Consider the following 12,211-nt stretch of genomic DNA (forward strand, 5'->3'; position numbering starts at 1 on the left):
TTTATTCTTTGCTTCTTCTTCCCTTTCCCCTTCTGGACCTCTGCTTCTCCCCATTTCCAATTCCCTTTGTTCTACTAGCACTCAACAAAACGATTGTAAGGCAACAAGTATCGTGTCTTTCTTGACTTCCAATAACCAGTTAATATTTCGGGCTGAGGATGGGGGGGTCTCAGCTTATTCTGCTGGAAAATAACTCTTGTTCTCAGCATCACTTTTTATTTGCACAATTTGTCTTCTTTTGCACATTGGTTGTTTGTCGGTCTTTGTTTACGTATTTATGTTTATGTATAGCTTTTCGCAAATACTATTGTATTTCTTTAATTTCCTTTAAACGCCTACAAGAAAGTGCATACTGGCTTCTACATACTTCGGTTAATAAATACACTTGTACTGTGATAATATATTTACTTGCTGAATTCTCTCAGCATTTTGTGTGTGTTGCTGAGGATTTCCAGCACCTGCAGAACCTCGTGTGTCTATGAATACAATGACATAGTCCAAGGAAGAAATCCAGTTTCTTAACAGCAAAATACATTTTAGATGACATAGAAGCTAAAAAGTGACAAGAGGCCATGGTTTCCCGCATCAGTTAGCGGTACGTGCGTGGAACTTAAGAGTGATGATTCTATCCACAGCAGGTCGTGTCTGCGACACAAAAGGCAGCCTGGAGAAGTGGGAGACATCGGGGATCAACTGCCGCTTAAAAAATAAACATTCGTGAAGGAACATCTGCGTAAGATATTCCTTGCTGGGAACGCATTCCCGAATGTGCATTTTGTGTTTCTGATGACTGTTGCAGAGTGCATGAACTTCCGCTGACATGTCCAGGAATGTTTTCGAACTCGGACACATTTCAGCCTCAGAGTGTGTTCCTATTTTCAATCCCCTCAGTGAGCAGGACCAGATGTGATTCATTTAGCATGAAAGTTCTCAGAGGAAAGGGAGAGGAAATGACATCCCTCCATTCACAGCCATGAGAAGGCCAACGAGCCGCTATGGAAACCACTATGTATTTTCCCCAGCAATGTCCAACACACCACTTCCTAAATAGTTCAACAGATGTTCAAAGTAAGTTTATTATTAACATACATATACACTCATTGGCCACTTTATTAGGTACACCTGCTCGTTAATGCAAATATCTAATCAGCCAATCAGGTGACAGCAACTCAATGCATAAAAGCATCCAAAAATGGTCAAGAGGTTCAATTGTTATTCAGACCAAATATCAGAATGGGGAAGAAATGTGGTCCAAGTGACTCTGACCGTGAGATAATTCTGGTGCCAGACAGGGTGGTTTAAGTATCTCAAAAACTGCTGATGTCCGGGGAATTTCACGCACAACAGTCTATAGACTTAACAGAGAACGGTGCAAAATCAAAAAACAAAACATCCAGTGAGAGGCAGTTCTGTGGGCAAAAATGCTTTGTTAATGAGAGAGGTCAAAGGAGAATGGCCAGACTGGTTTAAGCTGACAGGAAGCTGACAGTAACTAAAATAACCACACGTTACAACAGTGGTGTGCAGAACACCATCTCTGAATGCAAAACATGTCGAACCTTGAAGATTACGGGACACAGCAAGCCCATTACTTACCCAGTACTAGAAGGATTTACCTAATAAAGTGACTGCTGAGTACATGTTACCATATACTACTTGGAGATTCATTTTCTAGCAGATACCTGTGGAATTCATTGCCGCAGGCAGCTGTGGAGGCCAAGTCTTCACGTATATTTAACACAGAGGTTAATAGCTTCTTGATTGGTCAGGGCATGAAGGGATGGCAGGAGATTGGGGCTGAGAGGAAAATCTATCAGCCATGATGAAAGGCAGAGCAGTCTGGATGGGCCAGATGGCCTAATCCTGCTCCTGTGTCTTATGGTTCTTATTTACAGGAAAATTAAAAAATGCATTAGAATTTACAAAGAACTATACATAAACAAAGACTGACAAACAACCAATGTGCAAAAGAAGACAAACTCTGCAAATAAATATAGTCAATAAATAATACTGAGAAGATGAGTTGCAGACTTCTTGAAGGTGAGTCCATAGGTTGTGGAGCCCGTCCTGTGTTGAGGTGAGTGAAGTTATCCATGCTGGTTCAGGAGCCTGATGGTTTGAAACTGTTCCTGAACGGGGTGGTGTGGGACCTAAGGCTCCTCTACCTCCTAACTGACGGCAATAGTGAGAAGAGAGCATGGGCTGTAAGGTGAGGGTCCTTGATGAAAGATGCTACTTTCTTGAGGCAGCACCTCTTCTACGTGTGCTCAATGGTGTTTGAAGATGTTTTGTTCAAAACAGCCAAGGAAATAACTGTGAAACCAACAAAACCTCCCTGGAGGAAAATTTGCAAGGCAGTTGGCAAAATGTTTGAGTATAAGTGTCCATCTTAAATTAATTCCTAAATTGGAGTTTGAGGCCTCGTGTTCAGGTTTGGTCATCGGCAAGGCCAGACTTTGAGACTTGGAATTTGGGTTATAATCCAGGCTCCTCGTTCGTCGTCATCGGTGAGTCCTGGGTTGATCTTGAAGACTGAAGCCGATGGCCGCTTAGACATCCAGAAGCCGAGGCCCAATTGCCAGAACCCCGAGTCTGCAAATCTCCGTCAGTCCGCTGTTCAAGTCAAAGGCCCAATGCCTGCAAATCCCCAATCTGTAGAAGGTTGGCGGCTGAGCGTGTGTGTGTGTGTAAGTAACGTGGCTTTTTTACTGAATCTGAATTTGAGTCCATTCACAGACTGTGACAATATCTCAGTGCATGTGACCAGAAATAAATGAATTTATAATCTCCTTCCTGGTGGCTTCGCTCTGTATCCAACACCTCCACCCACCCCTCCACATCCCAATCATCACTACTTTATCATTTCCTGTCGGAGTCACCTTATGTACAGACACTCCTGTGACTAGTGTCACCTTATGGACATACAATTAATCTGTGTGTATACGTTCTCTAATGTATTTATATTTATTGTACTTTTATAGTATTATTGTGTTCCTTATCTTAGTGTTCTTTAAATTCTGATCTTTATCTTATTGTGATTTCTGTGCTGCAGCAGATCCAGAGTAACAAGTATTTTGTTCTCCTTTACACTTGTGTACTGGAAATGACATTACACAATCCTGAATTTGTCATCCAACCACAGCCCCATTGTGACACAGTTGCTTTTCAGCTTTGCCTGTGCCACTGGGGTGGGAGATTCAGTAAGAAAACACTCCACATATTTAAGGCAACCATCCAGAGTATCACACCTCACACTGCTCCTAACCCAGACCTGTTACAACACAATACTCCAGTACACTGCTCCGTCAGCGTCCTTACCTTGACATGGCCCCTGGTGTGCGATGGTGATCGCTGTACCCTGGCGACACGCGATGGTTTTGAGCTGGCACTCATTTGCATAGGTTACTCCATCAGAGCCGCAGACCTGACAATGTGGAAGGAGGTGAAGGTTATCATTGCCAGAATTATATCCCAAAACATCAGAGAACAATGCTGGACCAGGGAAATGGCTTTCAGCCCCCGTGCTATGCTCTGAAATCGAACCAGGTAAGAATTACTCGTACACCAACTCCATCCATCTGTCCGTCTCTGACTCCTATCAGTTGATGCCTCTATCTTTAAAATCTAGTTACACCAGGTTTGCACTGCCATCGTGGACAGCATCCTCACATTACCCTCTGGTTTGGTGTAACATCCTCTCACAGTGTACGAAAACTACAGTGAGCTGTCAGGCGAGCAGAGAAGGCTGCAGTCTACCATCACTCATAGTCATCATCAGTGTGGAGCTGCTGGGGACCGAACCCAGGACCTCATACATGTGACGTACACGCTCTCCCACTGGGCTAAGTTCACGACACAACACAGACATTGAAGAGATCGGACTCAACAGATACACCTGGAGGAGAGACTGAACAACTAAAAGACCCGACCACTAACCACAGCCACCACTTACTCTCGCCCTCACTGCACCAGAGTATGTGGATCCCAGATCAGCCTCTACAGTGACCTGAGGACCCACCAACAGACAATCCCTACAGAGAACATCATACTCGTCTCGAATGGTTGTACTACCACTCCCTGCACTGCAGGACTTGTATGCATCCAGGACAAAGGCGGCGGAAGGAAAAATCACTGGGGATGTAACCCACCATGCAAACTGCCTTTTCCAAAAGCTCACTTCTGGAAACTGCAAAAAGCTAACAAAACAAAAATATAGCGCCATTTTTAAAGTTTCTTCTTCTGGGCAGTTAATCTGAGTAACCATTCTTGTATCTCACCCCCCCCCGCCTTATCTATTACTCCCATCACTGCACAATAAATACTTTAAACCACTTTTTACAAAGCTGTTTACATTGTAAACACACGCTGTTATTTATGTATCTTTGTACATTTATTCCATATCTGTACTCCTTACAAGACAGGTGACTCCCTCTCCCCAGCCATTATCAATACTCTTCAGAGACTGTCAGCCTGGCGTCAGAGGTCACATAACCAAGACTTGTGATGTGCACCGGCTGCTCGTACGACCATCCACCGCCTGCTCCCATGGATTCACATCACCCTTATCGGGGGTTTAAGCAGGTGCTACACCTTGCCCAAGGGTGACCTGCAGGCCAGTGGAGGGAAAGAGTGCCTTACACTTTCTTTGGTAGAGACGTATCCCCATCCTGCCACCCCACTTCTAACCTTATTTTAATATAATTCTTTATTCTCCTATCACTGTCTTCTGGTGCCCCTCCTTCTTTCCCTTGCTCCTATGGTCCACTCTCCTATCAGATTCCTTCTTCAGTCCTTTACTTCTTCCACCTATTACCATCCAGCTTCTCACTTCATTCCTCCTCCTCACCCACCCACTTTCCTCCTCAGCTGGTCTCACCTCTCTCACCTGCCAGTCTGTACACTTTCACCTCCCCCCAGTCATGTTCTGGCTTCTTTCCGCTTCCTTTCCAGTCCTGATGAAGAGTGTCGGCCTGAAACATCGACTGTTTATTCCCCTCCATAGATGCTGCCTGACCTGCTCAGTTCCTCCAGCATTTTTATGTATTGCTCTGGATTTCCAACACCTGCAGAGCCTCTTGTGTGTATGATCTGCAGAATCTCATGTGTTTAAAAGAAAATATTTGACTTGTCTTTCTGGGACCTCGCACTTCCTTCTTCTACAACTTCAACACAGCCTCCCAACTCTTGCACTCATTCCTCTGATTTATGCAGGGCGATATGCCAAAAGCTCCTATCTACTTGCCATGCCACTTTCAAGGAATTTTTGATAGTTTACATATATTCAATGTAAAATATTGCTCCTAGTGATAGAATTTAGTCAATATCGAGTCTGAAAACTTGTTGGATATCCACTAGCAGTTAGCCTGACACTTTGCAGCACCAATGACCGGTCAGAAGATTTCAAATCCCGCCACTGTCTGTAAGGAGTTTGTACGTTCTCCCTGTGACCGCGTGGGTTTCCTCCGGGTGCTCCCACATTCTGAAGAGGTACAGGTTAATGATGCTTAAGTTGTGGGCACGTTATGTTGGTGCCGGAAGTGTGACAACGCTTGTGGGCTGCCCCCAGCACATCCTTGGACTGTGCTGCTTGTTGATGCAAAACGATGCATTCCACTGTATGTTTCGATGCTTCTGTGTACTGGTGACAAATAACGCTAATCTCCTTTTCTTTTTTATTGATTGGTTGGTTGAGATACTGTGTGGAACGGGCCCTTCCGCCCCGCCCAGCAGCCCCCGATTTAACCCTCACTTGATCACGGGAGCAAATCACAATGACCAACTGGTACATCTCTGGACTGTGGGAGGAAACCGGAGCATCCTGAGGAAACCCATGCGATCACGGGGAGAACGTACGAACTCCTTACAGACAGCAGCAGGTATTGAATCCGACTCAATGGTACTGTGAATCGCTGTGCTAACCACCCCGCTACCCGGCCACCCTTTCCTTCCCATTACATTATTTCTCCTAGAGGCACTGATCTACAGACACAGAGACATTAGTCACACTGTTTAAAGACTATAAATCAACAAATAATAAAGGCACTAAAAGAACAGGGCAAAGATTACAAGAGACTTTAATGCTCATGAAGACTGGATTAATTACAGGAGACATTAATGTTCATGAAGATTGGATTAATTAAGTTAGAAAGGACAAAGTGATTGAGTATATTCACAGTTGTTTTCCGGAGCTATATGTCATGGAGGTAACCGGGGAACAGACTACCTGGTTTTTGGTAATGGGGAATGAGTCAGGTTTAGGAAATGGCCTCTGTTCTGACTCATTGCGGAAGCAGTGATCACTGAACTTTGTATTCAATTTGAGAGCAACCGTACAAGTGAGACCAAAACTGGACTGCTAGTAGACTTAATTTTTTCCAAATAGCACTAAGAGAGACCATTCAGCCCGTCTAGACTATGCTGGGGCCCGAATCCACCACAGTTAAAAGACTAAAAGGGGAGAATCTCGTATGAGGAAGTATTTCTTCTCGCTGAGGGCTTTGAGCCTTTGGAATTCCTTGGGAGTCAAAGCTGTGAGAATAGAGTGTTTGGTGGTATATAAGACTGAGATAGAGAGATTTCTGAACAATAAGGTGTTATGATTTGGAACTTCAAAACATTAAACTAATTCAAAGGAAGTCTTGAGAGTCTGAAGTGTGAGTCTAACTTCGAGTTTACTTTGAGCGAGGCGTGCAAGTAGCACTTGGAAGCATGATGATGTTTGCAATTCACATATTTATACATATAATTAGTAATGAATTATTTAAACCAACATGAATGCGTAATCAACCGATATATTTATATAAAATTGCTCAAATGTTACTGAAATATTAATTACACAACTTAAAAAAATCAAAGCTTTGGCAAAAGCGCAAAGAAATAGGATGGAGGAATATGGGAACGAGCATGATTCCGCCAAATGGCAGACAGGACTTGGGATCTGAACAGTGTGCTCCAACCTCTGATGGTTATACTCACACCCACTATCTTCCTTCCCATGGTTGATATACAGTTCACCATGACTCCTCTGCACCCTCTCTAAAGCTTCCACAACCTTCCTATAATGAGACAACCACAACTGAACAATACGCCACATATGGTTTAATCAGTGCAAAATGCTGAAGGAACTCAGCAGGTCAGGCAGAATCTATGGAGGGAAATAAACAGTTAATGTTTCAGGCAGAGACCCTTCATCAGGACTGGAAAGAAAGGGAAAGGAAGCCAAGATAGTTTCTGTCTCCATCTTGTGCCTTTTTCTGGCTTCTGCCCCGCTTCTCTAAAGCTTCCACACCCTTCATATAATGAAGGGACCAGTACTGAACACAATAATCCAAACGTGGTCTGACCAGAGTTTTATGGAACTGCAACATTACGTCACAGCTTTGTTTATTATCCAAGTTCAAGTTCAAATGTCATTCAACCACACATGCATGTAGCCAAATGAAACACCTTTGGGGCCATGGTGCAAAACCAATCTTACACAGCACTCTGCAAGTAGCACATAACACATATGGTTATGATTTCAAAAAAAAACATTGCCACAAAGAAAATAATTAATAATATAGCCCAGTTCCCTGAATGGTGTGACTGCAGATTGTCCTGGTCCAGCTTGTTCTTCCACTGAGCGAACACTAGAGACAGCACCCAGTGATTATCAGAGGGCAGCATCCAGTGATTATCAGAGGGCAGCACCCAGTGATTATCGGGGGGGGGGGGGCAGCACCCAGTGATCATCAGAGGGCAGCACCCAGTGCTCATCGGAGGGGGGCAGCACCCAGTGATCATCGGAGGGCAGCACCCACTGATCATCAGAGGGCAGCAGCAAGCAAACAACAGGTGTTAGCACCCAATCCAGCACGATTCCAGCACACCCAGAAGAGGTGCCTGCTCTCTCACCAGGCTGCTGTGACCAAGGAAACCCTGTGGCTGAGACCCAGTCCTTACCACAACTGAGGTAACGCAGCTCCCCCGCCATCAGCCTTGCCGATGAACAGAGTATTGCACATTACCAATATCCAAAAGGACATTAAGTCCAGGCAACAAAAGAACAGCGATACCAACTAAGTCCAGCTCCACTGCTATCGAGCAACTTGATGCTGGCATAGTCCTGCAGTACTTGATGCACTGAACATCCAGCAGTGACTTGCAATTATAAAAAAGACTTACAAGATGAACAAATACATCTTTGATTGGACCCCCAGTGGCTGCTGTGCCTAAGCACGCCACCATCTCATGGTCCACTCTCCTCTCCTATCAGAGTCCTGTTCTCCAGCCCTTTGCCTTTTTCATCTATCATCTCCCAGCTTCTTACTTCAACCCGCCCTCCCCCACCCTCATGGCTTCACCTATCACCTACTAGCTTGTCCTCCTTCCCCTCCCCCCATCTTCTTACTCTGGCTTCTTCACTCTTCCTCTCCAGTCCTGGTGAAGAGTTTCAGCTTGAATCGTTGACTGTTTATTTCTGTCCATAGATGCTGCCTGACCTGCTGAGTTCCTCCAGCATTTTGTGTGTTACTTTCGATTTCCAGCATCGGCAGAATCTCTTGCGTTTACAATCCATGCGAGTTTTGACAGATCTTGATGTTAATGGACCCCAGGACCCTGTTGTCTCTGAACGATTTTATATCAGGTTTCACTGGAGGATTTGAGTTTTGGATTGCATTTTTGCATCTAATTAACTCCTTCACACATCAATGTTCTTTGTAACTTTCACATTGCTTTTTTTTAATTTTTAAAGCTTATTTCTCGCCTCAGTTGTTGATAAAGATTTCTTAAACAGATCCAAAGGCATTGAAGCTTAAATCTCCAAGTACAGTGAACTCTGGTTAATTGGCTAATCAGGGAAACTGTTTATTTGGGACAACTCTTAAAGGCCAAAAATTAATTGAGAAAATAGCTGAGTTTCCCTTCACTTGCTTGGGACACTGCTGCTTAATTGGGACAGGAAAGTGTTGCTGAACAGTATCTAACTAGTGTCAATTGTGTGCACTTGCGTGACCGTTAGACACTACACTGGGCTCCTCCTTCCCCTACACTCTTTAAATAACATCAGTTGCCTTTGTTTGTGTTATGTTATCAATTAGGGCCAACAGATGCTGATTCAGAAAGCAGTGATTTTTGATAATTATGTTTTTTGTTTTGACTTCAAAAAATCTAAGATGCTTGCCAAGCTGTCACAAAAAGATTTGACACTAGCTGAAAAAAATTACCGTACAGGACCAAATTAAAAGTCATCTGCCAAACACCACTCACCATCAGCTGGCAGGGATAACAGAGTACTGAAACCTACAACTGCACGCTTCATACATCAGCAAGACAAACTGTGAGAAGAATGGGCATTACATGTGAGACAATAGGAAACATCCCAAAAACAAAAGGGTGAAGGTAGGGATTGGGGTCCATGAAACTTCGGGTAATTGGAGCCACTGCTTAACTGGGACAAGCTGTACCGGTCCCAATGGATCCCGATTAACCAGAATCCACAGTACTCCCAACCCTGCCATGGACGGTCACAAACTTCACTGTGAAAGGGGGAGGGTTGGGCATAGGGGATAGGAACCCCACCCCATAAAAACCCAGAGCTAGAGAAGCACCAAAAGAAGCTCGAAATACCTCATCCGTGGGGAGAGGAGGGATGTCCACTAGAAGACCTATGAAGCTGTGTGGTGGAAGTGGAAGGCACGGACAGAGGATTCTGGCAAGCTGCTGTTGGCGGCCCATGCCACAGTAGGGGTGATGGGCTTAGGAAGAAGAAGAAGAAGAAGACTGTATTCCCAATTAATAAACAACGTGAAACACTGTGCAGTGAAGGGTAACACAGGAATGTACCCAGTGATGAATGACTTTACCTTGAACTGTTTATCTTTCGGGCAGATGGGAGACGGACATTCACAGTAAGCTTGTCCAACACTCTGCACACAAGTCGCTCCGTACTGACAAACAACATCGTCGCAGGTCTGGGAAATAGACGGGTCTGTGGGAAGATAAAACACCAACTTAATTCATCTCTGCCTTCAGGTTCAAGTTTATTGTTATCTGACTGTACATGTATACAACCAAATGAAACAATATTCCTCTGGACCCATAAAACATATATGGCTGGCGTCACCCGTCTTGTAAAGACACTGCCCAAAAGATGGCAATGACAAACCAGTTCAGTAGAAAAAAATTTACCAAGAACAATTATGGTCATGGAAAGACCAAGATCACTCACGTCATACGACTTGGCACATAACATAACATATTGCATGGAACATGGAATAATACAGGCCCTTTGGGCCAAAATGTTGTGTTGACCTTTTAACATAGTCTGATCAATCTAACCTTTCCCTCCCACATAGCTCTCCATTTTTCTATCATCCATGTGCCCAATTGTGGGCACGTGGCCAAGTGGTTAAGGCATTCGACTAGCGATCTGAAGGTTGTGAGTTCGAGACCCAGCTAAGGCAACATGTTGTGTCCTTGAGCAAGGCATTTAATCACACAGTGCTCTGCGACAACACTGGTGCCAAGCTGTATCGGCCCTTGCCCTTCCCTTGGACAACATCGGTGGCATGGAGAGGGGAGACTTGCAGCATGGGCAACTGCCAGTCTTCCATACAACCTTGCCCAGGCCTGCACCCTGGAGAGTGAAGACTTTCCAGGCACAGATCCATGGTCTCGCAAGACTAACGGATGCCTTTAATTGTGCCCAATCATACTTGGTCTCCACAGCCGTATGTGACAATGAATTCCACAGATTCACCACAGTCTGGCTGAAGACATTCGCCCTCATTTCTGTTCTAAATGGACATCCCTCTATTCTGAGTCTGTGCCCTCTGGTCCTACACTCCCGCACTCTAGGAAAATCGTCTCCACATCCACTCTAGGCCTTCCAATATTTGGTAGATCTCAATGAGATCCTCCCTCATTCTTTTAAACTCCAGCGAGAAATTGTTCCTCATCTCTGTTCTAAATGAATGAAAAGTTATGCTGAACGTTCTCTCTGTATGAATCAGTGCTTTCACCTTGATCGCATCCGTTCGGGCCCAGCTTACTGCCGTCGGGACATTGGTTACACTTCATTCTGCTGATCCCTGCCTTACAGGAGCAAAGTCCCGTCATTTGTTCACAGTCGTCCCGAACAGACCCAAGTGGGTCACAGTTACACGCTGCGAAAGGAAGAGAGGAACAAGATGCGTTACTGCAGCTATAACAGAGGCATCGGTAGCACATAGTTGTGTAATTAATATTTCAGTAATATTCGAGTAATCTTATAAAGATATTGTTTGATTAAGCATTCTTTGTTATTTAATAATTCATTATGGTTATATGTAAAAATATGTGGACTGCAAATGTCATCACACTACTATGTGATACATGTGCACTTCTGGTAAACACGGAGTTAGACTGCATTCTTGGACTCCCGTGTTTTCCTTTAAATTAGTTTGATGTTTTGAAGTTACAAAACATAACACACACGCCAGACATTTTCCATTCTCTGTCTTTTTCTTAGTTAAACAACAAAGATTTTAAAGATAAGCTTCATTTGTCACACGTAGATCAAAACATACAGTGAAATGAGTTATTTGTGTCAAATCAAATCAGCAAGGAATGTGCTGGAGGCAGCCCACAAGTGTTTTATTTATTTACGTAGAGATACAACGCAGAACAGTCCCTCCCAGCCCAACGAGCCGCAGCACCCAGCAACCCACCTACTCACGGGACAATTTTCAATGATCAATTCGTGGTGAACCTGTCGAATTCATTGCCACGTGCGGCTGTGGAGGCTGCCTGTATGTATATTGACGGCAGACGTTGAGGGATTCTTGATTAGTCGGGCCAAGAAGGGATACGGAGAGAGGACAGGGGATTGGGATTGAGAGGAAGAATGGATCAGCCATGATGAAATGGTGGAGCAAACTCAATGGGCCAAATGGCCTAATTCTGCTCCTAAATCTTATGGACTTATGGTCTAACCCACCAAGCAGCACGTCTTTGGACTGTGGGAGGAAACCAGAGCACTGGGAGGAAACTCATGTGCTCACTGGAAGGACGAAGAAACACCTTTACAGATGGCTCCAGAACTGAACGTCAATTGACTGTGAGTGATGCCATGCTTCTGGCACCAACATAGCATACCCACAACGGCAGCGTGAGGGGTGGAGGGCATAGCAGAGTAGCGGCAAGCACAAAGCTTGACAGTAAGTTCCTCCTGCTCCCTGTAAAGAATTTG

General features: G+C 44.5%; 1 protein-coding gene across 6 annotated transcripts in view; it reads right to left on the reverse strand.

Moving 5' to 3' along the window:
- Positions 1-12,211, reverse strand: part of agrn (agrin) — a 534,989-nt gene that overhangs the window by 88,366 nt on the left and 434,412 nt on the right. For all 6 annotated transcript variants that reach the window (XM_063033167.1, XM_063033166.1, XM_063033165.1 and 3 more), the window contains 3 exons: positions 11,004-11,147; positions 9,846-9,970; positions 3,319-3,424 (listed from right to left, as the gene is read on the reverse strand). In XM_063033167.1, the coding sequence (XP_062889237.1) occupies positions 3,319-3,424; positions 9,846-9,970; positions 11,004-11,147 (375 nt within the window). The remainder of the gene's footprint in view (positions 1-3,318; positions 3,425-9,845; positions 9,971-11,003; positions 11,148-12,211) is intronic.

The sequence above is a fragment of the Mobula hypostoma genome, chromosome 25 (genome assembly GCF_963921235.1).
Source record: "Mobula hypostoma chromosome 25, sMobHyp1.1, whole genome shotgun sequence".
In the NCBI taxonomy this organism is placed as follows: domain Eukaryota; kingdom Metazoa; phylum Chordata; class Chondrichthyes; order Myliobatiformes; family Myliobatidae; genus Mobula; species Mobula hypostoma.